General features: G+C 34.0%; 3 protein-coding genes across 5 annotated transcripts; 2 read left to right on the plus strand and 1 right to left on the minus strand.

The window, feature by feature from the left end:
• LOC137813633 (translocon-associated protein beta (TRAPB) family protein) lies at positions 1 to 2,587 on the minus strand. The gene is made up of 5 exons (XM_068615984.2): positions 2,233 to 2,587; positions 1,129 to 1,227; positions 918 to 1,026; positions 634 to 834; positions 1 to 327 (listed from the first exon to the last, which is right to left on the minus strand). The coding sequence occupies exons 1-4, from the start codon at positions 2,412 to 2,414 to the stop codon at positions 742 to 744; spliced, it is 483 nt and encodes a 160-aa protein (XP_068472085.1). The 5' UTR covers positions 2,415 to 2,587; the 3' UTR covers positions 1 to 327; positions 634 to 741.
• A 9,478-nt stretch (positions 2,588 to 12,065) lies between these two features.
• On the plus strand, positions 12,066 to 16,567 carry LOC137815545 (uncharacterized). The gene is made up of 3 exons (XM_090295743.1): positions 12,066 to 13,919; positions 15,940 to 16,141; positions 16,410 to 16,567. The coding sequence occupies exons 1-3, from the start codon at positions 12,066 to 12,068 to the stop codon at positions 16,565 to 16,567; spliced, it is 2,214 nt and encodes a 737-aa protein (XP_090151869.1).
• A 4,466-nt stretch (positions 16,568 to 21,033) lies between these two features.
• Positions 21,034 to 24,846, plus strand: LOC137813634 (zinc finger protein CONSTANS-LIKE 14). Of its 3 annotated transcripts, none has more exons than XM_068615985.2 (4): positions 21,034 to 21,903; positions 22,940 to 23,080; positions 23,984 to 24,243; positions 24,555 to 24,846. In XM_068615985.2, exons 1-4 carry the CDS (start codon positions 21,295 to 21,297, stop codon positions 24,652 to 24,654), a joined length of 1,110 nt encoding a protein of 369 aa, XP_068472086.1. In that variant the 5' UTR covers positions 21,034 to 21,294; the 3' UTR covers positions 24,655 to 24,846. The 3 variants fall into 3 exon arrangements, with proteins under 3 accessions (XP_068472086.1, XP_090156843.1, XP_090156841.1); XM_090300717.1 differs by lacking the exons at positions 23,984 to 24,243; positions 24,555 to 24,846 and adding exons at positions 23,346 to 23,427; positions 23,582 to 23,768 and having other exon boundaries at positions 21,043 to 21,903; XM_090300715.1 differs by lacking the exons at positions 23,984 to 24,243; positions 24,555 to 24,846 and adding an exon at positions 23,346 to 23,768 and having other exon boundaries at positions 21,043 to 21,903.
• The last annotated feature ends 2,337 nt before the right edge of the window (positions 24,847 to 27,183 follow it).

Below are 27,183 nucleotides of genomic sequence, written 5' to 3' on the forward strand. Positions count from 1 at the left end.
TGAGGTAATTAAGTACTTCATTGCTAGCTAAAAGTACATTCCGTTCAGTGAGAACCAAAAAAATCTGTTTAGGCTATGCCGTCAAGAAATTAAATTGTTCTCTCACTAACTCATTTAACCATTCATTCAAAAAAGTCCAACAACCAGCTAAAAACTGACCACAGTCAGAATATCATGATCTAGCCTCCAAACTCTGTAATTTCCCAATCATTAACGCTTCTTCTTGCTTCCTTTTGTGCTCGATTTTGATGGACTAGCCACCAAGTATACAAACAGCACAATGATGGACACCACTGAGATTAGAGATCCATACTTCGCCAGCAACCTCTGTGGACAATAACAGTTTCACATTAATTAAGATTGCATTATTTTCTAGATGAATCACACATTTATCATTTCAACAAACTGGTTGCACTGAATTTCATTGAAAATATATCAAAGACTGCATTCTTTTCTTGAGGAATAAGACATCTATCCAGGGAGAAAAATGCACAACTAAGCAAAAAGCCAAACACATAAACTTTATGCTCTATGTAATCATGCCCCACCAGTAACAAGCAAAATCAACTACCAAAATGTCCTTTGCATAGTTTTGAATTGCAAATATAGAGGCATTAAGATAATTGTTCATACCTTAGCCTGAGATATCGTCCGTCCAACCAGGTCAGAATACACGAAAACAGAAGGTAACACACATCAGTCAACAGAAGCAATTGATATTGATTCATGAAACTGTGAAGTTCAAGCATACAGGAAACATACCCATTCAAACTTCTTCTCCGGAGGTCTATCAGCAAGAACATCCAAAGGCAATATGGGAGTTGAATATGCCTCCTAATAACAAAAATGTATTATAATAAGAAAAAGGTTTCTCACAAAAAAACTAGAGATAGACAACAATTACAACAGATATTAACCTGCAAAGCAGCCTTTGTGGGAACACGGAACTTTATCACAGCTGGTTCACCAGCAAATAATCCCTTTGATTTTGCCTCCAACTCAAATGTGTGAGAAAGGATGCCACCACTGAAAAGGGTGTATTTCATTTGTAAGAGGATATGAAAAAAAAAACAGTATGGGAAAATCACAAGTAATAAAAGAAGTTACAGAAAAACATAGGAAACTCACGCATCAAGCCTTTCCCATGACTTTGAAGTCTTGCCGGTAATAACTTCAAAAGCATCACTTGGCCAGCTATCGTCGCTTAAACTTACATCATATGCCGTCCTTTGAAACAGCAGAATGAAACAGATTAGTAAAATTCAGTAGAAAACATAGTTTACGAATAGATACCATGAAATATATTGTTCATTTTTTAGTAACAGAATCGTAAATTCAGCAACTCAACATGTGGACAAGGAATTGCAATTTATAACAAGGAAATAAACATGCTAAACTCTCATGTTATAGAGATAAACAGAGGAACTCAGATTACAAGACTGGAAATTAAAACCCACGATACAACAGGAGTGACAGCACACAGAGGCCCATCTTATCGATTGACACCATTTTCTACTAACCTACCATTGTCCACGACAGACATCGAAGAAAATTCACGTCAAGGCAGCAAACTAACCGTGTTTGATTACACATTTTAGCGTTCATTCTCATCATTATTTCAGTGTCCATTCTCATTGTTTGACTGAATTGAAAGGTGCCGGGTGTATCTATCCTAAGCAATACAACATGCAGTTCCCCTAATTTTGTGAACACCCACTAATCAAATTACAGGTAACAACACTGAATACCCTCAAAATCCTAATCAAACCACCAAATACCAATTTTTCACATCAAATTAAGCATCATCAAAGTGTAGAGGAACTCTCCATTTCCTCATCAATCAGATCAAAACCATAAGAGCAAAATCACTCTTGTTTCCACTTACCAACTCATACAAGCAAAAGTGGCGTGCCCCATATGCTTAAAAATTGCTTATAAATAAAAGGTCTCTAACTTCAATCACACAAAGCTTCTTCGAAACTGATAAAAAAATTACCCTTCTTAATTTCCCCTACCGCAAACCCAAGATCCAGCTTAAATATTTAATCTTTACAAACATCCATCAGCAGCCAAGTAGCACAAACACGATCATAAAAATACTCACGAAATTAGAATTCCCTAAACTCTAGTCCAGGCATTAACGAGGACATGCATGAAAAGGGTAATTGGGATCCCACAGAATGAAAATTAAAAATTGGAAAAAAGGAAAATGGGTGGTAGATCGGAGCGTACGAGGTTCCTTGGTTGTAGATGTCGATGGTGACAGAGACCCTTTCGGCACCAGACTTGAGTCTGTTGAGGGAGGCCTTCTTGTGAGAGACGATGAAGGGAACGTCAGAGGAAGCGTGTGAAGACAGCAACAAAGAAGCTAAGAGCGCAAACGCGATCAGAGTCCTCGAGATTGGATCCGCCATTGGCACAGTAGATGATTAGAGAGGGAGATAGAGTCAATGAGGAACGAAGACAGAGAGATGGGAAGAGAAGACAACGTGGGAATCTTATTTTATGTGGTTTCGTTGTGTTTTCTGATCTGGGCAAGGCAAATGGGCTTTGGAATTCTAGGGTTGCTTTGGATTTAATCTCTTCCTTTTTTAATATTTGTATCTTTTATCTTTATCAAATTAAACCTAAAATTTCTAATAAATATATATATTTTTAAATATATACATTATATTAAATTATTGTAGTAACTTGAATCAGTGTTAAGTACCAATATATTATCTATTTCTACTTTGATTTAAATTCTTGAAAAATATATTTTTTATCATAACAACCAATAAATTTGAATAAAATAAAACAACATATCTATAACATTAATGAAGAGATTATGTGGATATAAATAGTATCATCCTATCTTTTAAGTAATTTTTTTAAAATTAAAATAATTACTTATAATAAAAAACTACCTACAATAAAATTATCACCTTTAAATTGGACAATTTTATGCTGTATTAATTAAAAAGTAATTTATTTATTTAATAAAATAAATAATTGAATAATTTTCTTTATTTTAAAATATCTAAATAACATATTTTTAAAAAAATAATGGTTGATAATTTTTAATACTATTTTTATAATATATCTATAACAATATATAAAGGATTTTTTTTTATACATTTAGTTTTTCAATTTTATCCTTTATAATTTATTAGTATATTTTTATTTCAATAATTATCTATAAAAATATATAAAGATGGTTCTTCTTTTTTATGTACACATTATTTTTAATTTTATCCTTAAAAATAACAATTATTCATACAAAAATGAGTATCGATTTAATATATCAGTCTAATCCCCCATGATGTAACAATAAGTGGAGTTGTTATACTTTATATTTTAATTGTTCAAAAGTCATGAAACAGGATAATTACATAAATCAAATGTCTCATAAGATATATATCTGAAATCCTATTCTTTGATAAAAATTCATTTTATATTAAATTTTTAACTAAATTATTTTATTTGTTATTAAGTTAAATTATCGTCTTCCTTATTATTAATAGTTGTAGGAAGAATGCACCACTGAAACGCGTACCATTTTGGAACTATTGGACCAAAAACTAAATTTGAAAAGAACATGAAATTATAATTCCAATTTTTTTATTTATTCCAAAATTAAAAATTAAGTAAAATCTCTTAATTGCAACTTCTGTTTAGTCAACTTCTGTTTGAAGATTAATTGCATTTTTTCTCAAATAAAAGTTGGATCCATCCAAACCTCATGACGGCACAGTGTCAAGTGTCACGGTGACACGTTGCATTTAGCTTTCGTCAATAATTAATTAGTTTTATTTTCTTATCATATATTATTGTAATTATTTTATCATATTATATGTTGTTAAAACCTTATATTATTGTAAAAGTTAGTTTTTTGGAATTATTTATATTTTCTTATCATATATTATATTGTAATACTTTTTATCATATAAAATTTGTTAAAATTCATAGAATTATGGTGATTAAAACTTTATAGGACTTAATATAATTATGTATTACGGTAAAAGTTATTTATTTGAATTATTTATATTTTTTTATCATATATTAATTATAATATTTTTTAATTATGGATTTTTTTTTAAACCATAGAACTATGTATTATGGTAAAATTTATTTATTTGAATTATTTATATTTTTATTTATTCTAAAATTAACAAATAACTAAAATATTTTCGAGTTTCAACTTATGTTTAAAGATTAACTGCATTTTTTCTCAAACGAAAGTAGGATCCACCCACAGCTCCATGACGACAGACTGTCAAATGGCAGGGTGACACGTAGCACTTACCTTCTGTCCATTATTACAATTAGTCTTATTTTCTTATCATATATTTGTTGTAATATTTTTTATCATTAAAAATTTGTTAAAATCCATAAAATTATGTGGGTTAAAATTTTATATTATTGTAAAAATTATTTAAATTTTCTTACAATATATTATTATAATATTTTTTTATCATATAAAATTTGTTAAAGTCATATAATTATGTATTACGGTAAAAGTTACTTATTTGAATTAGTTATATTTTTTTATCATATATTAATTGTAATATCTTTTAATTATGTATTTTTTTAAAAAAAATCATAGAACCATGTATTACTATAAAAGTTAGTTTTTTTTTGAATTATTTATATTTTCTTATCATATATCACTGTAATATTTTTTTATCATATAAAATTTGTTAAAATTCATAGAATTGTAAAAGTTAGTTTTTCTTTTTAAATAGTTCTATTTTCTTATCATAGCTTCGGATTGTCCGTTAGTTTGAGGTGATCTACTGAACTTGTGATATGCTTAATATCAATTTCTTTATAAAATTTAGTCAGCCCTCACTTAATGAATTGTTGGCTAATGACCAATCCCAAAACAACACACAATATTGTGATGGTTGTCAAGGGTTCGACCTCTATCCACTTGGTGAAGTAGTCTATTCCGACTAGAAGAAATTTACACTGCCCCTTACCTGGAGTAAAGGGTCCGATAATATCTATTCCCCATTTCACAAATGGTAATGGGAGAGAATGTAGTGAATGTTCTCGGGCTTTTGATGAGATAAACTATCGTATTCCTGACACTTGACACATTGTCGAACAAAATTTGTACAATCGCCCTGCACAGTCGACCAATAATAACTTGCCCTTAATACTTAACCGACCATTGTTCTTGCCCTCGAGTGAGTACCACATACCCCCTCGTGTATCTCTTGCATGACATAATCAATTTGGTCGGGAGAGATACATTTTAAGAGCGACCGAGTATATCCTCAGCGATAGAGATCCTAGTCAATAAGAAGAAACCGGGCGGTATGCCGTCTCATTGTCTTTGGCAATCAAATTATGAACAAAATGATAGTATCTTCGGAGAAACGATTCCTTGACTTTGAATTCCCCCTTGAGCTGACCGACAAGTTGGGAGTCACTGCTGCAAATAAGCTTTTTAACCTCCAAATCTAGGAATAGATTGAGACTGACTATAATGGCTTCATAACCAGTCTGATTGTTTGATGTTTTGGATTCCAATTTCAATGCTTGCTTGAGAAGAACGTCACCTGGTCTTTCGAGCACCACTTCTGCACCGCATGATCTACTGTTGCAGGACCCATCTGTAAGAATAGATGGCTTTAAACTAGAGGGGGGTGAATGGTTTAAAGAGGGTTTTCGCAAACTTTTAAGCCAAGAATGAAATTACTTTGAGAAATAATTGATAAGGAAGTCAGTTTGCCAAAACACAAAGCAAAAAATACAGCACCAGAAATAACAATCTTTAACTTTGAAAAAATCCTTTCAAAAACAAATCTCTTTCTTTGATCTCAAATCTGTATCAAAACTTGTATTTTCTTGTGTATTTTGCTTTGAAAGAAAGGCTATATTTATAGCACTTGAAATGTAGTCGTTTAAGGCAGATTTAATCAGCTGAATCAGTTAAAACAAGTTTTCAAAAATATGTTATGAAAACACATATTTAACCAGTTGAAACCACGATTTAACCGATTGAATGAGTCAAGCAGTTGCATAACTAATTCAAAAAGCAATTTCAAAACCTTAAGCCAGCTAAGTGACAAACGACCGATTATCTTGATGAATCAACCAGTTATTTTCCCTTTGCTTGGAAAAACACTAAGTTTCTTTAAAACTGTTTGATCAAGCTTTGTGTAGGATTAAGAACTGATCTTAACAAAGATTTTAAACAAGCTAATCTAAACCCAAACCAAAAAGCAGCACAGCTTCAGGCTTCATGTGGATTTGACACATCAAAGCTCCCATGTTCAACAGGGATCAACTCGGCCTGTAGTGCCTCGTCCAAAATTTTTCCCCTTGCAACGTTTAATGGGGTGTAACTAAGAAACCGATGTCCTCTATTTTCTCCAAACCTGTCTAACCGACCAGAGGTAAATCGATTTCCTCTGTCTTTCTCCTTCCCTTTATCTCCTCCATTCTCGGATCAAACGTTTCTGCAAAAGTTGGTCAATTCCTCTATCTACATGAACTTAGTTGCTCGGTTCCTCAATTCGTCAAGATTTTTGACAGGGAATTGCTTGATACTTAACACTCAGATCACGCTCAAAGCACTATAGAAACATCAGGTAAGACAGTAAACTTATCAAAGTTCACAAACTTTGCTATCTTACAGAAAGTAAAGAGGAGAGAGAATACAACAACTCACCTCTCAGACCATTGGATCAATTCCCATGTAAGTGCACACATTGTATGGCATATGAACTGATACATATCAACAACTGTTAGATTATTTGGTTTGAACAGATGACACTTCGAAAAAGTGTTAATCACATCTCTGACAATATTTAATGTACCTAACAGTCATGTCTCACTTTGGGAACTCCAACGGTCATTTCATGACTTTTTAGAAATTAATTTCTTCGAGCTTGAGGGGCAAGTGTACTGGTCGAAATCGGATGAGCTCGTCTCAGCCCTAGTGACCGACCGACCGAGTCAAATAACATCTCAAGTCACACAATAAATGATAGTAACGATAGTTACAATAACACTTGATGAGTCACATTCATATCCCGAAATATGTGGTAAATATCTCTAACAAATCAGTGAAATACTGATTAACTGAAAGATGGTACAATTTTTCTTTAGATATTCTAACATAATTATATACCAATATATCTCCCTATTAATTAGGGATCACGATGCACATAAGTGAATAACTAATATCCGACCTATCACAACAAGGGCCCATAACCAACACTATAAATAAACCCTCTGCAGAGGTGTAAGATACAGTTTAATCAATTGCCAATATACACTCTTTACACAAAGGACTTACTTCATCGTCGGAGTGTCCTATTCAGGTTAGCCCCCGACCGAGCATTAACATTTGTGGAAGGAGACTTGAAGGTAGGAACCAGAGGATCACTGACACGTCAAAAATTGTACGATCAGTCTCAAGTACTATGTGAGGATGTCCTTTAGATCCTCATCATCATCGGCCGGGTGGGACCGCTCAGTTCGCCTGGAGCTCTGATGTGTCTGCGTTCGAGACTGCTCTTCTCGTTCGGGTCCATTGAGTTGCTGCTTTAACTCTTTATTCTGCTTCTTGAGAAGGCGCACCTCTTTTTCGTTCCTCTACTGATCATCCATGCCTTTTTTACGCATATCCTCCATGCTAGTTTGGAGTTGATGTTGAAATTGATTACTATTTTGACACTACGGTGGACGCCAATTGTACTTGTATAGGCAAAGGGCCTAGATAGTACCTGAGACCGGTTGTAAAATTGCTGACATGTCGGTGATCCTATGGTTCCTTCCTTCAAGTCCTTCCACAAATGCTGATGCTCTGTCGGGAATGACCTGAAGAAGGCACTCCGACGATTAAGTAAGTACTCTGTGTAAAGAGTGTATATTAGTAATTGATTAAATCGTACCTTACACCTCCACAAAGGGTTTATTTATAGTGTTGGTTATGAGTCCTTGTTGTGATGGGTTGGATATCAGTTATTCACTGATGTGCATCGTGATCCCTGATTAATAGGGAGGTATATCGGTATGTTAAAATATGTGAAGAATATTTGTACCATCTTTCGGTTAATCAATATTTAGCTGATTTGTCAGATATATTTCTCCCATATTAAGTGTTATTGTAACTGTCATTACTGTCATTTATTACGTGACTTGAGGTGTTTTTTGACTCAGTCGATCAATCACCACTTATCATATATTATTGTAATATTTATTATCATGTAAAATTTGTTAAAATCCATATAACTTTATTGGTTAAAACCTTATATTACTGCACAAATTAGTTATAGTTTCTTATCAAATATTATTGTAATATTTTTTATCATATAAAATTTCTTAAAATCATATAATTATGTATCACGATAAAAGTTAGTTATTTGAATTAGTTATATTTTCTTATCATATATTAATTGTAATATTCTTTTTATTATATAAAATTTGTTAAAATTATAGATCTATATATTATTGAAAAATTTAGGTTTTTTAATTAGTTCTATTTTTTTCATATATTATTATAATATTTTTATCATATAAATGTAATATTAAACTTATAATATAATATTATTATATAAAAATATTTAAAAAAATGTGGATACACTAGGTGTGACAACGTCTGTGTTTATGCTAGTATCCTATGGTAGTTTTAATCTTACGTGAATTCGACAATCTTTTGACTATACTATAGTTGACTTGGTTCGCTTGCTTAGTAAAAAAAGGGAATTTGATTGAACAAGAAATATAATTATATAGACTCATCACCAAGTTTTATGGTATTGTTGTCGAGAAATTAATTGTTATCAAGTATTTTTATCTTTTATTTTGAAGAAGTGTTTATTGTAAATTTTGTGAATAACTAACATCTAACTGTAGATCTAGATTTTATTTTATTAAAATATTTTTTTTTGCTACCACTAACTCTTTTAGATTTTTTTACTTTAATTTTTGTTTTCAGTTTTGAAAAATGTTTCTTTATTACACTTGCATGCTAACAAGAGGCGAGTCCTTTTTAGAAAATCTTTTATTTGAGAATGATATTGAAAAATTGTAAGATCTGAAAGAATAAAGCTCAAATAAAACGAAAGAGATTCGAAAAAAAGGATCATATCCTACCTCACCTAACTCTCAATCTCACACACCCCAAATTGAAGATATGACTAAAAATAGAAACAATGAAGGTTTAATGGTTGTTTATCCTTCAAGAAGAACTTTGGACAACTATGTTATTCAATAGGGACCAAAATATTTTTCAAGCATAGTCATGCCCGCTCTAACAAGATCACGAAAGATAATGCCAACATTTTTTTAGCTTATTCAGTAACCATTAGTCATAGTAATGGATCATAAGGATCCTTATACTCATTTATTCACTTTCTATGAACTGAATGGTACAATGAGATTTGAAGAAAGGGACATAGAATGTAGCCCTAACTTCTAGAAGCTATGCCTAAGAGATGGTTTTGACCATGATCAACACTCTAGGTAGCCCCTCTCCCCTTCCTTTTCTACCTCTCACTCATATTTCCCTCAATGTCACTCCTTCCTATATAAAGGGTGCCTTCCCTCAAGTTATATGCTTGTGTCTGATGTTCTTAGTGTTCTAGGAGTCTTTCATCTTTTCTGCTTATTTTTATTTTAATTGTGTAGAACTAAAACCAAATTAGAAGTTGTTAAAGTAACAGTTGATTTAATTTCAAATATAGATTACAAGCGTTCATATAACTTGAATCCAAGTATCTTATTTTTTTTTTGAAAATTGAAAAGTGAATCCCATCTGCATGCATAAAGTCATCTGAAAATTTGAATCAGTCTATTCAGGACAAAAAAAAAAAATGAAAAAAAAGAAGAAGTAAAAACAACACAAAATGTTTCAAGTGCATTTACTTTCCAAATTTCACTAACAAAAAGGGGTTCTAACTATATGACAAATTGTTTTCGTAATTGTGGAGTTTAATCCCACTTGCTTTCTCAATTTCCAAAATCTTTCAAATCTTCATAATTAAAGTTTAAGTAAGTTTTCTTGCGTCTTTTTCGTCTTTTTCTTGTTTGTCTTGTTCAAAGTTTTGTGTTCACCTTAATTCCTTTTGGTTTCACTTTCTTTGTTTTAAAGCTTTTCTCGCTTGTCTTTCTTTGTTTCTTAAGTTTTCTTTTGGGGTACGTTGGTGAACAAGTGTAAGAGCTTTGTCATCTTTCACTTGAGGTGTTGATACAAGTGTAGACCCTTTTGAGTGCAAATCTTTCTTGAGTGATACATGAGAGTGAGACTTTAACTTATTTTTTCACTAATTGTTTGTTTCCTTGTGCACAATTATGGCTAATTTCTTTTCAGGTGAATCTTCCAAGCCACAAACACCTCAAAAGGCACACGTGAGACAAAATTGAGAAAGGAATTGGGAGCCGTTCAGAGCTACTAGAAACTACATGCACTATGGGAGTCAAGAAGACGACCAAGATTGGAGAGTGCATCACTTTGAAGAGAGGCGCTATAAACACCAACCACCATAACCTTTTCTTTTCGTTTGTAAAACTACCTAGCTTTAGCGGGGGAAGTGACCCCAATTTGTATATAGGATGGGAAGCTAAAGTAGAACAAATTTTTAATGTGTATGAGGTCAATGACGACAAAAAATTTAAGTTAGCTTCCCTAGAATTCGTAGACTATGCCATGCATCAGTGACATCAGGTTGTAATGGACATGGGTTTGAACAAAAGGCCAGTCGTGGTCTCTTGGTGCGATTTAAAGGAATGCATGCGTGATTTGTTCCTCGTCATTATAGGAAGAAACTCTTGTTGAAGCTCTAACGACTTCAACAAGGACCTAGGCGTGTAGATGAATACTTTAAAGATTTGGAAGTAACTTTGACAAAAATTAATATGCATGAAAATGAAGAGTCAAAGGTTGTTCGTTTTGTAAGTGGATTAAGAAGAGAGATTCAAAATGTTGTAGAACTTAATGAGTATACCTCTTTGGAAAAAATGGTTCACCTAGCCATCAAGGTTGAATCACAACTTTTAAAGAAAACATCTTTCAAAAATACTCATAATGATGGCTTCTATACTCAACTTGGAAGGGTAAAAATCAACTTTCAAAACAACACTAGTACAAAATATTTCATTAACGACAGCTTTTAAAGACGGTTTGAAAAGAACCATCGTAAAAAGTGACGCGGTAGCAACTTCGTAATTTTTACGTTTTTTTTTTCACTTTTAACGACGGTCATTCCTAGAACCGTCGTTAAAACTTCACTTTCCACGACGGTTCATGATGAACCGTCTTTAAAATTCGCAGCCTTCAGCATTTAACGACGGTTCACTTCGAACCGTCTTTAAAAGTGCCATTTAATTTTCAAACTTTGCCTCTTAATTTTCATTCTTCTTCAAAACCCTGGTTCCACTCTTATTCGCTGACACCATGCAACTTCCAGAACTATCCGCCGCGACCGACCCAAGCGACCATCAGACCGAACGTCCGACACCGCGCCACCGAACCTTCGAAGCGACCGACTCGAGCGCCGCTCCACCGAACCGCCGAGCCCACCGCGAAAGCGAACGACCCCCCGCGCCGCGACTGACTTCCTGCCGCGCGACCCCTCCGCGCAGAACCCTCCGCGCCGCGACCCCCGCGCGCCGAACCCCCCGCCGCGACCCCCGCTCGCCCGACCCCGCAGCACCGACCGTCGCGCGCCCCTACGACAGACCCCCCGACACCGACGGCAGCGCCACCCTGCGACCGAACCGCGCGGCTGCGCGAACGATTGGCCGAACCCTCGATCACGTTCCGCTTTCGCTACCGGCCGATAATCCTGACTATCCTCCGACCGCGATTGCGCTTCTTTTGAGGTTAGTATTGCATTGATTTATGTATTGATTCTATATATCGAACGAATTGATTCTGAGTCCGAAGGTGTCCGACCTTCGGCAATTGTGATTTAACTTTTAATGATTATATAGTGTTTTGAGATATTGAATGCATTGGTTCGGAGTCCGGAGGTGTCCGACGTTCGGCAATTTTGATTTATTTTTTAATGATTACATATTGAATGCATTGGTTCTGAGTCCCCACTGGTTCTTAGTTTAGCAGTTCTATGGATCGGAGTTGGATTAATACACCACGAATAAGTGATACTTACGAAAAAGGGGTGGAAGAGTTCATACAATTCGCAGAAAAAAATGCTGTTAGTTATAAGAATGGAGTAAGGATAAGGTGTCCTTGTCTCAATTGTTTAAATGGAAGGATATTGACTGTTTCTGAAATTAGAGAACATCTTTTGTGTGATGGATTTGTGAAAAGTTATACAACATGGACGTGGCATGGTGAATTGTTAGACTTGCCAAGTGTGCACGAAGGTTTGGAGGAAGTTCATTTCTCAATGGATGATAGATTAGAAGACATGATTCGTGATGTGGGAGCAGAATCATTTGCTAATGCAGTTTTTGAAAATATGTCTAATGATGCAGAGACTCCTTTGTATCATGGTTCAATTAACTTCACACGATTATCAGCAGTGTTAACGTTGATGAATTTGAAGGCAATGAATGGATGGACCGACAAAAGTTTTACAGAATTGCTTCAATTGCTTAAGGACATGCTTCCAGAAGGAAATACCTTGCCCAATCGAAATTATGAGGCGAAAAAAATACTTTGTCCAATGGGTATGGAGTATAGAAAAATACATTCATGTCCTAATGATTGTATTTTATACAGAAATGAGTATGAAGATTTAAGAAAATGTCCCAGGTGTGGTTTGTCACGTTATAAGGTTAAGGTTGGCCAGAATGATGAAATTGATGAATTGACAAAGGAAGGTCCTCCTGCTAAGGTTGTTTGGTATCTTCCAATAATTCCAAGGCTTAAGCGTTTGTTTGCAAATGCAGATGACGCTAAAAACCTTAGGTGGCATGCAGATAATAGAAAATGTGATGGATTACTTCGTCATCCTGCTGATTCTTTGCAGTGGAAGAATATTGATAAAGAATTTCTTGAATTTGGAAAAGAATCAAGAAACTTAAGACTTGGATTGGCAACTGATGGAATGAACCCCTTTGGAAATTTAAGTAGTAATCATAGTTCATGGCCCGTTTTGTTAGTAATTTACAACTTACCTCCTGCTTTATGTATGAAGCGCAAATACATGATGTTATCTATGATGATCTCTGGTCCAAAACAACCTGGAAATGACATAGATGTTTATCTTAATCCATTGATTGAAGATTTGAAATTATTGTGGAATGAAGGGGTTGATGTGTTTGGCGCGTTTAAGAATGAATCTTTCCGATTGCATGCGATGTTGTTTTGTACTATTAATGACTTCCCTGCATATGGGAACTTGTCAGGTTATAGTGTGAAAGGCCATAGAGCATGTCCAATATGTCAAGACAAGACATCTTATGAGCAGTTGAAACATGGAAGAAAAACCGTGTATCTTGGGCATCGTAGATTTCTAAAGAAATATCATCCGTATCGTAGATTGAAAAAAGCTTTTAACGGATACCAAGAACATGACATTTGTCCCACTCCCTTAAGTGGTGTTGAAATTTATGAAAAGATAAAAAATGTTAATGTGACTTTTGGAAAAATGAAGAAGAAGCAAACTGTGAATGAAATCTGGAAGAAGAGATCAATCTTTTTTGATCTTCCGTATTGGTGTAAGTTAGATGTCAGACATTGTCTAGATGTAATGCACATAGAAAAGAATGTGTGTGACAGTCTAATAGGAACACTTCTGAACATTAAAGGCAAAACAAAGGATGGTGTGAATGCACGTCTGGATTTGATTGAGATGAATATACGAGAGGAATTGACACCGAGAGAAGTTGGTAAACGTACATACTTGCCTGCAGCGTGTTACACTTTGTCAAAGAAAGAGAAAACAAGTTTTTGTGAATGTCTTAAAGGTGTTAAGGTACCACAAGGCTACTCTTCAAATGTGAAGAGTCTTGTATCTATGAATGATTTGAATCTAATTGGCTTAAAGTCACATGATTGTCACGTTCTAATGCAACAATTACTACCGGTGGCTATTCGTGGAATCTTGGCCAAAAATGTTAGGCATACAATCACTCGACTATGTTCATTTTTCAATTCGATATGTAGTAAAGAGATTGACTCTCAGAAGTTGGATGAACTTGAAGAAGAAATAATTGTTATCTTGTGTCAACTCGAGATGTTTTTTCCTCCATCTTTTTTTGATATTATGGTACGCTTGGTTGTTCATCTTGTAAGAGAAATCAGATTGTGTGGGCCAGTTTATATGCGATGGATGTATCCAGTTGAACGATACATGAAGATTTTGAAGGGATATGTGAAGAATCAATGTCGTCCAGAAGCTTCCATTATTGAAAGATACATTTCAGAAGAATCTATTGAGTTTTGTTCCGAGTACATGTCAAAAGCCAAATGTATAGGAGTTCCTGAAAAAGGTTGGCACTCTCATAGATTCATAAGTAAATCTTCAAGAGGTGTACATGTCATAAGCAAATCTAGAGAAGAGGTTCTGCAAGCACACTTGTATATCTTGAATAACACTGATGAGGTGTTACCATACTTAGATACACACAAAGACATTGTCAAATATAAAAATCCAAGACAATCAGAAAAATGGGTGTTAATTGAGCATAACAAAACTTTCATGTCATGGTTTAAGCAACAAATAATGAATGATCCATCAGCATCTGAAACATTAACATGGCTTGCAAACGGTCTCAAATTTGATGTTTTATGTTGTTCTGGCTATGAAGTAAATGGTTGTTTGTTTTACACAAAGTCTCGAGATGATAGGAGTACAGTGCAAAATAGCGGAGTCACCTTGGAGGCAGAGTCTATGCAGTTTTCAACTGCAAAGGATCAAAATCATGTTGTGGGATCAATGCCTTATTATGGTGTCATAGTAGAGATTTGGGAAGTTAATTATACCAAGTTTACTGTACCTGTTTTCAAATGCAAGTGGGTTGACAATAAGACTGGTGTCAAAGTTGATGAATCAGGAATGACTTTGGTTGACTTTCGAAAGATAGGTTATCATGACGAACCATTTATAATGGCACATCAAGCTTCCCAAGTTTGCTATATCCAAGATCCTACGTCTGACCACTGGTCTGTTGTGCTACATGGAAAAAAACAACATAATGACCCAGAAGATACAAACAATGACATTTGTGAGATTGAATCACTTACAAGAACGACCATCAATAAAGAGTATGAGGATGTTGCTGATGTTGTACATGCAACTCGAAATGATCATGATGAAGGAATATATATTTGTATGTACATGTGATTCATGTTTAGTTTTACAATATATTTCATATTCTTGATGCTTATCATATTTTTTTTATAACAGGAACATGGCAGATGATAAAGTTTCCCATTCAAAAACTGGTAGAGGACCTACAAGATTAAAGAATATGTTTAAGAGGATAAATAAAGATGACAAAATACCTTTGTCTATTGATATCCACACTGGTGTGCCCACTGGGCAACATGCAAAGAAATATAGGAGTTATCTCGGAGTACTATCTCGTGAAAGGATCTCTATCTTAACTCAGTCCTGGGATCACGTGACTGACCACGAGAAAAACATGATTTGGCAAGATATTCTGGTATGTAAATGTTTTTACTGTGCTCAATCTAAAGTTCTTTTTATACTTTGTTTTTTTTTTATGAACTAATTCTTTCAAACAATGTAGACGCATTACAACATCCCGAATGTGGAAACCTTGAAAGCGAAGGTTCTTTCAGATGTGGGAGTCAAGTTTCGTCAGTTCAAATCAAAATTGACAACAAATTATATATATGGGAAAAGGAAAAAAGAAAATCCTTGTGCAAAATATGCATCCATTGATGAAGAAACTTGGCAGCAGTTTGTCAATATTCGACAAACTGAAAAATGGCAGGTTAGTATCACTTTTATATTTCAATATAGTTTATATTAACGTATTACTAAATTTTGAGTGTTATGATAGGAGGTTCGGAACAAAGCAAAAGCCAATCAGGCACATAATGATACCCCACACTTATTGTCTCGTGGTGGTTATAAGTTGCTAGAGCAGAAGATGCTTGAAGAAAATATTAAAGCACGTTCTACTTCCATTGAGGAAATGAATAGTGTAGATTCTTTAAGACCTCCATCCCCACCACTCCAACATGAGATGTGGAAGGGTGCCCGTATAAACACATTAGGGACATGGAGTTCTAAGTCTACAAAACAAACAGTTGAACGCATTGTAAGTTTGACAATTTCTTTTCAATGTATTATTTTAAATTCTATGTGTTATTTTAAATTCAATGTTTTGAAGTTTGTCAATTTCTTTTCATTTGTTTTAGGATTCTCTTAATGAGCAATCAACACAGGGGACTTTTAAACCATGTGGTCGCAATGATATTCTTAATGTTGCTCTCGAACGACCTGAACACCCTGGACGTGTTTGTGTAGCTGGATATGGGGTTGGGATTCGGTCATACTTTGGACCTCCATCACACAACAAGGAACAATTGTCCAATGAACCTAGCCAAGAGTATTTACTACAACTACGTGAGCAGTTAAAGGCTGAGGTAACTCAAGAGCAAAGAAAGCTTCATGGAGGAGTTTAGTGCGCGAATGGAAATGGAGTTCAAAAAGCGGTGGGAGGGTTTAGGTCACTCACAGCAACCACCTACTATGGTAGAAGATGAACCACCTCCGCCTCCTATTAAGAAAGTCAGCACTAAAGGGAGTTGTTCGGCAGTTGATCTATCAGGGGATGACTTTGGCTCAACTAGCCAATGCGAATTATATGTTAAGTGTAATTCTTTGACCCGATTCGTTGCCTTGGGTAAGTGTTATGAAGGGGTCACAATGTTACACAATGTGCCTCTTCCTTCTAATTTCATGAAGGTCACGGTGGAGAAGGTCCTTTATGGTGATCTTGCAGTTCCTGTGCCGACATCAGAGGTGACAATTGTGGCAGAGGCATTACATACTTTCGTTGCCTGGCCTAGACATCTCGTCAGACCTATAGACTCTATGGTATATATTTGCACTAATACTAATAGAATTATATATCAGATATATTTACATTCTAACTAATTTAAGTATTTTTTTGTTTTGATGAGTAGCAGGAACCTAAGACAAATCTGCCTCTGGGAAAGAAGAAAGTAGTCTCCATTGATGATCCTCTGGCGGCATTGGTGGAAGTTGCTACAACTTTAGATACAACCGTCTTAGAGGTTCCATGGGATGTCAATGTATTTGGAAGGCATAATAATCTACCGTTGTACGTTCACATGTCTGATTTGTTGGACCTTGCATCCGGAGATCAAGAGATTAACATAACAGTTCTGCAATTATGGATGATGTAAGTTCAAATTTTAAAATCTTTATACTTTTGATTTATTAAATATATTAGTACTAACTTATTGAAATTTAGGTATCTTTCTGGATTATGCTTTGATGAGGGGAAACACAATATATATGGGTTTTTAGACCCTCAAATCACTCAATCAATTGGAAACAAGAAGTCGGAAACACAAACATACATCACCACTGCCTTAAAGAATGGTGGAAAACACATTTATTTTGCTCCGTACATCCATGAGTAAGTTCTTATTTATTAAATAAGTTTTAATAAATTATTGAAATAAGAGAAACTAATTAACTTATTTGTTATACAGGCGTCATTGACAACTATTGATCATATCTGTTCAAGATCATACCGCTGCATGGTTTTGCTCCTTGCATAAAAAACCTCCTGCCTATTTTAAAAACATTATAGATAGGTACGACAGTTTCATTTAACATTTATTATTACTTATATATTATATAAAGTTATTCTAACATGAAATCTTATTATTTTAGTGCTTACTCTGGATATAATATGTTGTGTGGGAGGAGAACTTCAAACGCACAAAAACTCACTTGGATGTACCTTAAGGTATTTAAAGTATATTTGTTTACTTAATTTAATGTGTTTCACTCATTCATTTAATACATTTATTTTCACATGCAGTCCAACAGGCAACCTGAAAATTATGAGTGCGGTTATTATGTTATGCAGTGGATGTTGACTATTTTGCAAGCTGAAATTAAGAAAGGTTGGGATAAGGTAATACCTCAATACAATAAACACTTTAAAATTTGAGATTTATTATTTATGCACTAATTCAAAATATTTCAAATGTCACAGTTCTTCAACGACCAACACCCGCTAGATTTAGAAGCATTGGAGTATGTGAGAACAACATGGTCAAAGTATTTTGTAACCATGTATAACACTCTAGTATAGATAAATCATTACAATGACAAATTTTTTCATATATTACCAAACTTTTTTGTAAATGTCATAATTTGTTGTATGAAATTTTTATATTTAAATTATGATTTGACATGTTTTTATTTTCTGGAATTGAAAACTTTATGTAGGCTGTTTGAGATTTTTTAAATGTTTTTATTTTCTGGAATTGAAAACTTTATGCAGGTTGTTTGAGATTTTTTAAAAATAATTTTTTTTTAATCTATACATATAACAACGGTTCCACTTGGAACCGTCTTTAAAAAAAGCATAGTTATAACGACGATTCTTAGAGGAACCGTCTTTAAAAGTCTTCGAAATCAAGAAACCACTTATAACGACGGTTGGGGGGAACCGTCGTTATAAGTAGGAGTTTTAACGTCGTGAAAACCCTATATCTTTTAACGACGGTTCTGGAACCGTCTTTAAATGTTGATTTTAACCGTCGTTAATCTACCTTTTTCTACTAGTGCAAGATAATCCTTCTAACTCCTCTAAATAATCCCCCCCACAAAATGAACATCCTTCTCCTTCTAGGACAAAATCGCCAACCAAAACCTCAAGTACTAAATACTTTAATGCTTATTCACTCGGATTGAAAAGCGATCAAAATGTGCATTTGTTATCTGTTCATTTGTGAGGAAAGAAAAACAATGACTTGTGAGAAAGTAGTAAAAGCAATCTTCTATCTGCAGCGAAGAAAAACAAAGAAACCAAAAAAGTTTTACATAATATTACGAAAAAGTCAAAATTACCCTTGACCTTTTATACATATAAAATAATAATATATATATATATTAATAATAATAAATTATAAACAATAAAAATAAATATAAATTACATACTTAATAATAATTAAAATAAATTTATTAAATAATAATATTAACAATAATAAAAATTAATTTTAATTTTGATTTGATTTGATTTTATGAAAATATTTTTTATATTTATTTATAAAATTTTAATTAACTAAAATTGACACAAAAAATATCTCATATGTTATTATTTAAATATTTTTTAGAAAAATGGTAAATTTGTAAACTTACATTTTACACATTTAAAAACAAAATAAAAACTCTCTTACAACCATCATATCACTCACAAACTTCAATAAACTTTCCTCACAAATCCACTATAATATACCATAATCCAAACAACCTCACTTTCTTTACACTTTCCTCTTAAATCACTACAAATCCACTCCCTTAAATCCTCTCCCTAATCCAAACACAACCTAAATGCTTAGGTTTTGGTCACATAGCTGCCAACTTTCCAACAAAACGAATCATGATGGTTAAGGGGAGGATAGTCGTAAGTGACCATAATGATCAATCTTCTCACTCTAATTCCCCTACCGCTTTAAAATCCCCTTGTGAAAATGAATGTGAATTTCCTTATGAAGGTGACTTATTGGTGATAAGGTGAATGCTGGGAACAATTCCAAAACATTTGGATGACACACAAAGAGAAAATATTTTCCACACCCTCTGCCTTATCAAGAACAAGTTATGTTCCATGATAATAAACGTGGGTAGTTGTGCTAATGTGGCAAGTACAAGAGTAGTGGAGAAGCTTCGATTACCCACTATCTCTCATACAAAGCCCTATAAACTTCAATGGTTTAGTGTCGAAGGAGAAATCATGGTAAATAAACAACTCCTCATAACTTTTGCTATTGGAAAGTATCAAGATGAGGTTTTATGTGATGTTGTGCCAATGGAAGCAACACATATTCTTTTAGGAAGGCATTGGCAATATGATAGACAAGTTCTACGTGATGGCCTGACCAACAACTTTTAACTTCCAAGGGCACAAGGTTATCTTAAAACCCCTTTCTACCAAAGACATGAGGACCAAATAAAAATGAAAGACAAAAGAGTAAATGAAAAAGATAACGAAAGAACAGATAAAACGGGTCACAATAACCTTACACTGCAAAAAAAATAAAATCATTTAGACCCGTGCCGGACTGCAAACTGCACCTCAAGGGTGTTCATCTTCCTTCTCTTTTTCATTACCCAATAAATCTAAATACTTGACATTTGGGACATTGAAGTTTTGGGATGAAATTCAAACCCCTCATCTCAAACCCCCTCTTATAGTTTATCTCTTGTAACAACTCTCTCTTGAGAATCTAATCTATTAAAAGGAAATATGATCATTAACGGAGAGATTTAATAAAAACTACTCAAAATCTTTGAAAAAAATCATAAGAATATCTACTTGTGATACTTGAAATCAGTTGAGAAAAGTCAAATTTTAAACATAAAATAATGTAGAATTAACTAAAACTTATATAATATACCTAGTTTTATTATGAACAACTCAATTCTAAATATTGTAGTTAGAAGCCTAAGAATCATACTATGCTGCTTTTAGTTGTATACTTAAATATCATGTTAATGTTTAAAGTCAGTCAGTAACTAACGATCATGCATGAATCTTAGGACTATTTTAAGGTTGATTTATAAAAATTGAAATATATTTATATTTCTGAAAATATATTAAAAAGTGTGTATGATATTTTTTAACCATATTTTATTTATGGATGTGTAAACAAGTATAAATGAATAAATAATTTATGAAAAAAGATCTTTATTTAACAACTTTTTGTTGTAAAATGTTGAATAAAATAAAAATAGATGTGGTTTTAATATTTAAAGCGAAGGAAATGAAGGAGGAGGAAGATGAAGTGGAATGGGCCGGCCCAGTGCGGAAGAAGAGGAACGGGCGCCCGAGCCAGATGTTATCGGAAACAAAAGGTAATGGAAAGAGGGAAGTTTGCAGAGGAAAGGAGGTGCAAAAAGAGGTGGCGCACGCACATGCATGAAACACACTCACTTAGACTCGCACTCAACACTCAACACTCAACAGTCACACTAACACATCACACATAAAAAGTGATCAAATATCTTTCCATTCCACCTCCTCGGTGTCCCCACCATCCCTCACTTGAGATTGCGTCTCCACCTTCCCCATGCTTATCATGTGCTCCTCCTCCCTTCGCTAACACAAACCAAAACAACAACCCTTCTCTCTAACTAACCAACCATGTTGCCCTGCGATTACTGCCACTCCAAACCCGCCTTACTCTTCTGCCGACCCGACTCCGCCAAACTCTGTCTCCTCTGCGACCACCACGTCCACACCGCTAACGCCCTCTCCCTCAAGCACGTCCGCTTCCAGATTTGCGCCAACTGCGACACCGCCGCCACCGTCCGCTGCTCCGCCCACAATCTCCTCCTCTGTCACACCTGCGACCTCGACGCTCACGCCAACGCCCCCGCTTCCCTCCACCACCGCCACCGCCTCCACGGCTTCTCTGGCTGCCCCTCCCTCCCCGAGATGGCCTCCGCCCTCGGCCTCGATTTGCGGCCCCGCCACTCCAACTGCCGCGACGAGGTCTACGAGCAGGTCCTCGAAGTCGCGCGCAGGAGGAACGAGAACGAGTTTCTGTGCGCTGAGACCGGGGAATTCAGGTTCGACTCCGAAAACGACGTCGTCGATGAGATGTTGCTGCAGCAGACGCCGTTCACGTCCTTGCTCGGGATGCCCGATTCCCAATCTGAATTTGACGCCGCCAAAAGTAACGATAACGGTTACGGAGGCCAAGCAGGAGATCTTCACTGGAGTTTTGATCCCAACTATCAGTCTCCTCAGGTTTCCATTTTACCTTCCAAATTTTACTGAATGAAAAGAAAATGTATATTCAAACACATTATACATACAGAGTGCATTGAACACAAGGGAGTTTCAATTTTACTCAAGTGAGAGTCATTCACTATTAGCTACGGAATTTTATAAGGGATTTTTTTTATTAGATATAATGAAAGAGTGCATAGTTATGCTTCATCTCAGCTTTGGGATACGGTAGAGCATGTCCATGAAGAAACAGTTATGATTGATCTTGATGAGAACAAAATGGTTTTTTTAAACTTCTTAAAAGGTAGTCTTTGGATAATGGTTGATATTTAGAATATATTTACAATAATAAATTAAAATTTTCGACTTGCTGGTGACTAATTTCCATCACGAAACAGAATTTGAAGCCATTTTTAAGGAACCAATGAGTTATGGGTGACTTGAGACGTAGTTGTTTCATATTACTTAATGGTCTTTTAGTTTCAATTTGAATTCTAATAAATATTAGGATGGGAAACATGGTTACTTTTTTAATTCAATTAATAGCTTAATTTTGTGATTATATATATATATATTGTTTTTTTTTTGCAAATTTGATTACACAATTGCAATGTGGCATAATTACTGGCTTCTAGTTAGAGGTAGAAGGTTGATTGTCTGTATGCCATCTTGCATTGTCATTTTGGTAACTATCTTTTGTTTTCTTTTCACATGATTGAGGAAATCTAAGTGGGTACAAGCAGTTTCCTTTTCACATTGACATCATTCCTGTTTGCGAACTATTTCTCAGATAAAATAATTGTTTTGTTTCAGCAATCTGAAAAAAAAAAATGTTGTTTTTTGCTAAATAAGCAGATTAGGCACACTTTAAAAAAGTCTTCGAGTTCTTATCTTTGCCCGGTAGTTATGTCCGTTTTATGTAACACTGTGCAGTTGAATTATGGTGAACTGGTTCAATCAAAATCCGCACGTTTAAATTTTAAATATGGAAGAGTTGGCTTGGACGTGAAACTTATGCCATAATTAGTGCTTATTTTTTTATTCTTATATGCAGGTGTGGGATTTTCAATTACAGAAATCAAGAGGTTGTGATGAACCAAGAGTGGTGACATTTGATGGTCTAGAAGTTCCAAAATCATTTCAGGATGTGCACAATATGAATTACTCGACTGGTGATGATATTCTATCAAGAAATGTAAGCCATTACTTGTGCTGAATGATTTTCAATTTTGCCATGTGTGCTTTTAAGCTTGATGTATTGCAAGTTAATGGAGTTTGACACCAGATTATAAAATTTGCTCGCATAGATTAATGAGCTTTCTGATTTAAGACATGCAGTTTACAAATTACAGGCTTGTTCAATTCAAGAAGTTATAATCTGCTGTTATTGTAGTGTGAGAGTCATTGGATTGCAACTGTTTATGGGAGTGTGATGAAATGATTTTGAATGGGTGATGCAGTTGATTGGGCTATCTAAGGAGGTTGATGGAGTATGCAAATGCTATATAGGGTTCTTTGTCTTCCAATCATTTTGAGAAATATGTGAGGTTCTGACACACCTTAATTATAGTGAACCTGTGGATTTCTTTTTTTGAAAGAAATCAATGTTGAAAAAAAGTTGCAGTAGAAGTGGGTTAGTAGCTTTGAACTCTGAACGTACTGACAAAACTGTGGGCCTTCATTGCTTTTGATTTAGTGTACAGACTTCACATGGGGAGGGACAATAGACGACGGAAAGATTTAATTGCTAAAGATGCAGAGTCTTCCAACTTTATTTGTCTGTATTTAAACTTTAACAGCTGCATCCATATCATTTAAAATCCGCAGATGGAATCATCATACTTCTCATTCCCAAGTGCCAGATGATGCGTAGAGTATATGATAGTATGTAACAACCACTATTTCCATGTTTCACATGGGTGCTTTCTACAATTTATTGTGTTATGAACTGTTACGCAATGATTGCAGTAAAGTCCCATTATGATTTGGCCTTTCTCATTCATTGTTTGTCAGATATTTCTATTTCTTGCTTAGTTTAACCTTTTAATCTGTGGAGAACCAGTAAATAATAAACTGTTGATCCTTACAAAAATTGCAGAACCAATCGGATCAGTCATCATCAAGCCACGCAAAGAAGAAAGAAGAAAGCAACAAGGAAGCTAGAGGTGGGTTATCAACAGAGTCCAAATTGTTAGAATCCATACCGTATAGTGCCACCAACAACGTGGTAGTCATGGAGAATCTAGTGGGTGGGAATGCAAATGTTAGCACCTTACAAGCCAGGGTTAGCTTGGAAGAGTTGGCTAAGAATAGAGGTGATGCCATGTTACGCTACAAAGAGAAGAAGAAATCTCGAAGGTATATTTCCTTTTTATATGAAGGAAATAGTGTATGCATTTTTTTATCGTCTAATTACAAATTGGTATACATGTTAATTTTGTTGACTTTCATAATTAGTTTAAAAGCCATACGTACCATGATTCATATTTAATTCACAATGTGTAAAAGGTTCTTACAATGATAAAAATTAAACTCTTTAAATTTTGACACAAGTAGCAAATGCAAGTGAGCATATGTTCAGAAACCTATATATGCAGTTGATTTAATTTTGAGAAAGATGGTATTAGTTTGATCTTTATTTAAAAGTTGCTGCATCATACTCTGCACAGGTATGATAAGCACATTCGCTATGAATCAAGAAAGGCCAGGGCTGATACTAGAAAGAGGGTGAGAGGGAGATTTGTGAAGGCAAATGAGATTCAAGCGTGATGAGTGCCTTTTCAGAAATCTCATCGGAGTTCAATGCTCTTGTGTGTATATACATAAGTTGCACTATCAGAAATATGGATATATTCTAGTTTTCATGAACTCCCTCAGCTGAGCATTGATTGGTTGGTTGATTTGAATCATTTTTGGTAGATGATTTATTTCAATTTTTATTTGTTCCGTTATGTGGGAATATATATTTCGTGAGATTGTCACATAAGAGAGTGATATATAAGGGACACACCAACATGAATTAGTCCTGTTAAAATTTGTTGAGTGATTGAAGTATCATTCAACACATTTCTCAATATTTCTTAATTAACACACGAATTAGTCCGGTTAAAATTAACACATTTCTTAATTTGTTAAGTGATTGAAGTATCTTTCCACGAAATTAGGTCAGGTGGAAATCTCACATAATAATCTGTTCTCCCACGTCTATTTCCTTAATGCAGCTTAGAAAAAACATGAATTTGAAAATCTCACTTTTCAACACTTATGCGATTGCAACCTCTTACCTATACTATTCTATTCGAACTTTCTAGAAACATGTTTTGTTTTTTCCTTTTTCGGTATGGACCACAGATATTAAAACTCAGGACTTCTATTTATAACAAATATTATTAAGTCGTGGATCTAAATAAAATTGAAAGCTCTTGTTTAGATATTCGTACGAGGTATTCTATATTAATCTATAAAAAAGTTTCTTTAATAAAAAAAATGATATTTTTAACAAATTGTTATTAAATCAAGAGTCAAATAAATGCTTAGATGAACAAACACTAAAAGTACAAAAAAGTATTTATTGAAAAAATTCGGTTTCTTAAACAAATTTCAATATTTTAAACAATTCAGCTCTTGATTTTCCCAAAAGAGAAAAAGCAAACACAGCACTTAAGCCGGTGTAATTTTTTTATTTTCCAACCAATTTCATAATTTTTTGATATTAATTAGCTCCCAGGAGTTAGGATTATACTGAAAATGTTATAATAATTAAAATCACGCTCCAATTAATCACTTTTTTGTTATTAATTTTCACTTTAAGAAAAAAGGAGTTTAACTAAGTAGAATACTATAAAAGCATAAATTGTAGTTTATCTCGTTTATTTGTTTTTTCTTGCATCCTACATTATTTGAAATACCCAAATTACCTTTCATAGTTTTGGGTGATTCTGAATAGGGGTGTTTCGTAATGTTTCTGAAATAGGAAATCTAGAAGAAAAAAAAAACTATTATGGAATAAATATCTTTTGACTTCTGGAATTGGTAAATTTGAAATTCACAAAATGTGTTTTAGAAATATTTTGGAAAGAGTAATCTGAAAGTTATTTTTAAAAGTGGTAAAACTGTATTTTTCAAAAATAATGGGATGCAGGGAGAAATTTGTTGAGGTGTACGAAGAAACATCCCTATAAATTTAACTGTAAGGGTGGTTTCGGATGACCTTGGGCTTGCAACAAAGCTTCGAGGAATAATAGAGGATGGGCAAATTCTCCCTGCATCTTTATAGTTTCTTTTGACACTCCATATTTAAAAAAAAATACTGAAATAGTTCATTTGAATTTTACAATTTGAATGCAAATTTCAAATTTTAAATTCTACAATCCAAAATAAAAAATTTGACAAGAATTTGAAATACAAAATTTATATTTTAAATTGTACAATTTCAAATACAAATTTAAATTATGGATTCCACATTCAAAATATAAATTTTGGTTTGTATTATAAATTGTAAAATCCATAATACATTTTTTCCAAATTCAAATATAAAATACATTGTATTCCAAATTCTAGAATGCATAATACATTTGTATTCTAAATTCTAGAATTCAAAATACATTAAATTTCTTAGACAATGTACGATTGAGAAGGGGAAAATGGGTGCTCGATGAAGAAGAGGATACAGTTATCATTTCTCTTCTTCTATAAAAGTGACGAATAAGGCATGGAGGTGCAAAAAGAATTTCCCTATAGGAGAATTCATGCAAAGTATTGTCAAGTACAAGGTAGAGAAAACTCAGTACAACATGATGATTTAATTAATTCAACCACAAATTTGTTCCAAGAACCAAATTTTTAAACCATTGAATGTATTGCTTGCAAAAAACTTATGATGGTGGATCTTTGCAATGGTAGATCAATGGCTAGTATGAGAGCAAACACTAATAGCCACCATTGGAACAAAACATTTGCCTGGATCCTGCAGTTTGCACTTATTATGTGTACTATTGAAACATTTTGCTTTTAACATCATGCTTGTGCAAAGTGTTGACATTTTCAATTATTCAAGTATTGAAAAACAAATTTGTTAACACAAGTTAATCCATAAAATGATCCACATATCTATCAATTTTGTTTCTTTAAATTATTTTACTTATGGTTGACTAAAATAGCAGTTGACAAACCTAAAAATGTTTTTTTTTTCACTCTAAAAGTAGTTAATGCAACTTTTAATATGGATTTAGTTCCTATAAAGGGAAAGTACAATTTAACTATTAAATAAAAATACTTTTAATTTTTTTGTTAGTAAAT

Source organism: Phaseolus vulgaris, chromosome 1 (genome assembly GCF_051622355.1).
Source record: "Phaseolus vulgaris cultivar YP4 chromosome 1, ASM5162235v1, whole genome shotgun sequence".
Classification (NCBI taxonomy): domain Eukaryota; kingdom Viridiplantae; phylum Streptophyta; class Magnoliopsida; order Fabales; family Fabaceae; genus Phaseolus; species Phaseolus vulgaris.

Bases quoted from the DNA above. Each gene is read 5' to 3' on its own strand.
- LOC137813633 (XM_068615984.2), bottom strand. From the start codon at position 2,414: ATGGCGGATCCAATCTCGAGGACTCTGATCGCGTTTGCGCTCTTAGCT. The intron at 1,027-1,128 runs GTGAGTTTCCTA...CACCCTTTTCAG, and splicing joins TCATGGGAAAGGCTTGATGC to TGGTGGCATCCTTTCTCACA. The intron at 835-917 runs GTTAATATCTGT...TTTTGTTATTAG, and splicing joins CCACAAAGGCTGCTTTGCAG to GAGGCATATTCAACTCCCAT.
- LOC137815545 (XM_090295743.1), top strand. From the start codon at position 12,066: ATGGATCGGAGTTGGATTAATACACCACGAATAAGTGATACTTACGAA. The intron at 13,920-15,939 runs GTATCTATGAAT...GTGTTATGATAG, and splicing joins CTTCAAATGTGAAGAGTCTT to GAGGTTCGGAACAAAGCAAA. The intron at 16,142-16,409 runs GTATAAACACAT...GTGTTTGTGTAG, and splicing joins TGAGATGTGGAAGGGTGCCC to CTGGATATGGGGTTGGGATT.
- LOC137813634 (XM_068615985.2), top strand. From the start codon at position 21,295: ATGTTGCCCTGCGATTACTGCCACTCCAAACCCGCCTTACTCTTCTGC. The intron at 21,904-22,939 runs GTTTCCATTTTA...TCTTATATGCAG, and splicing joins CCAACTATCAGTCTCCTCAG to GTGTGGGATTTTCAATTACA. The intron at 24,244-24,554 runs GTATATTTCCTT...TACTCTGCACAG, and splicing joins GAGAAGAAGAAATCTCGAAG to GTATGATAAGCACATTCGCT.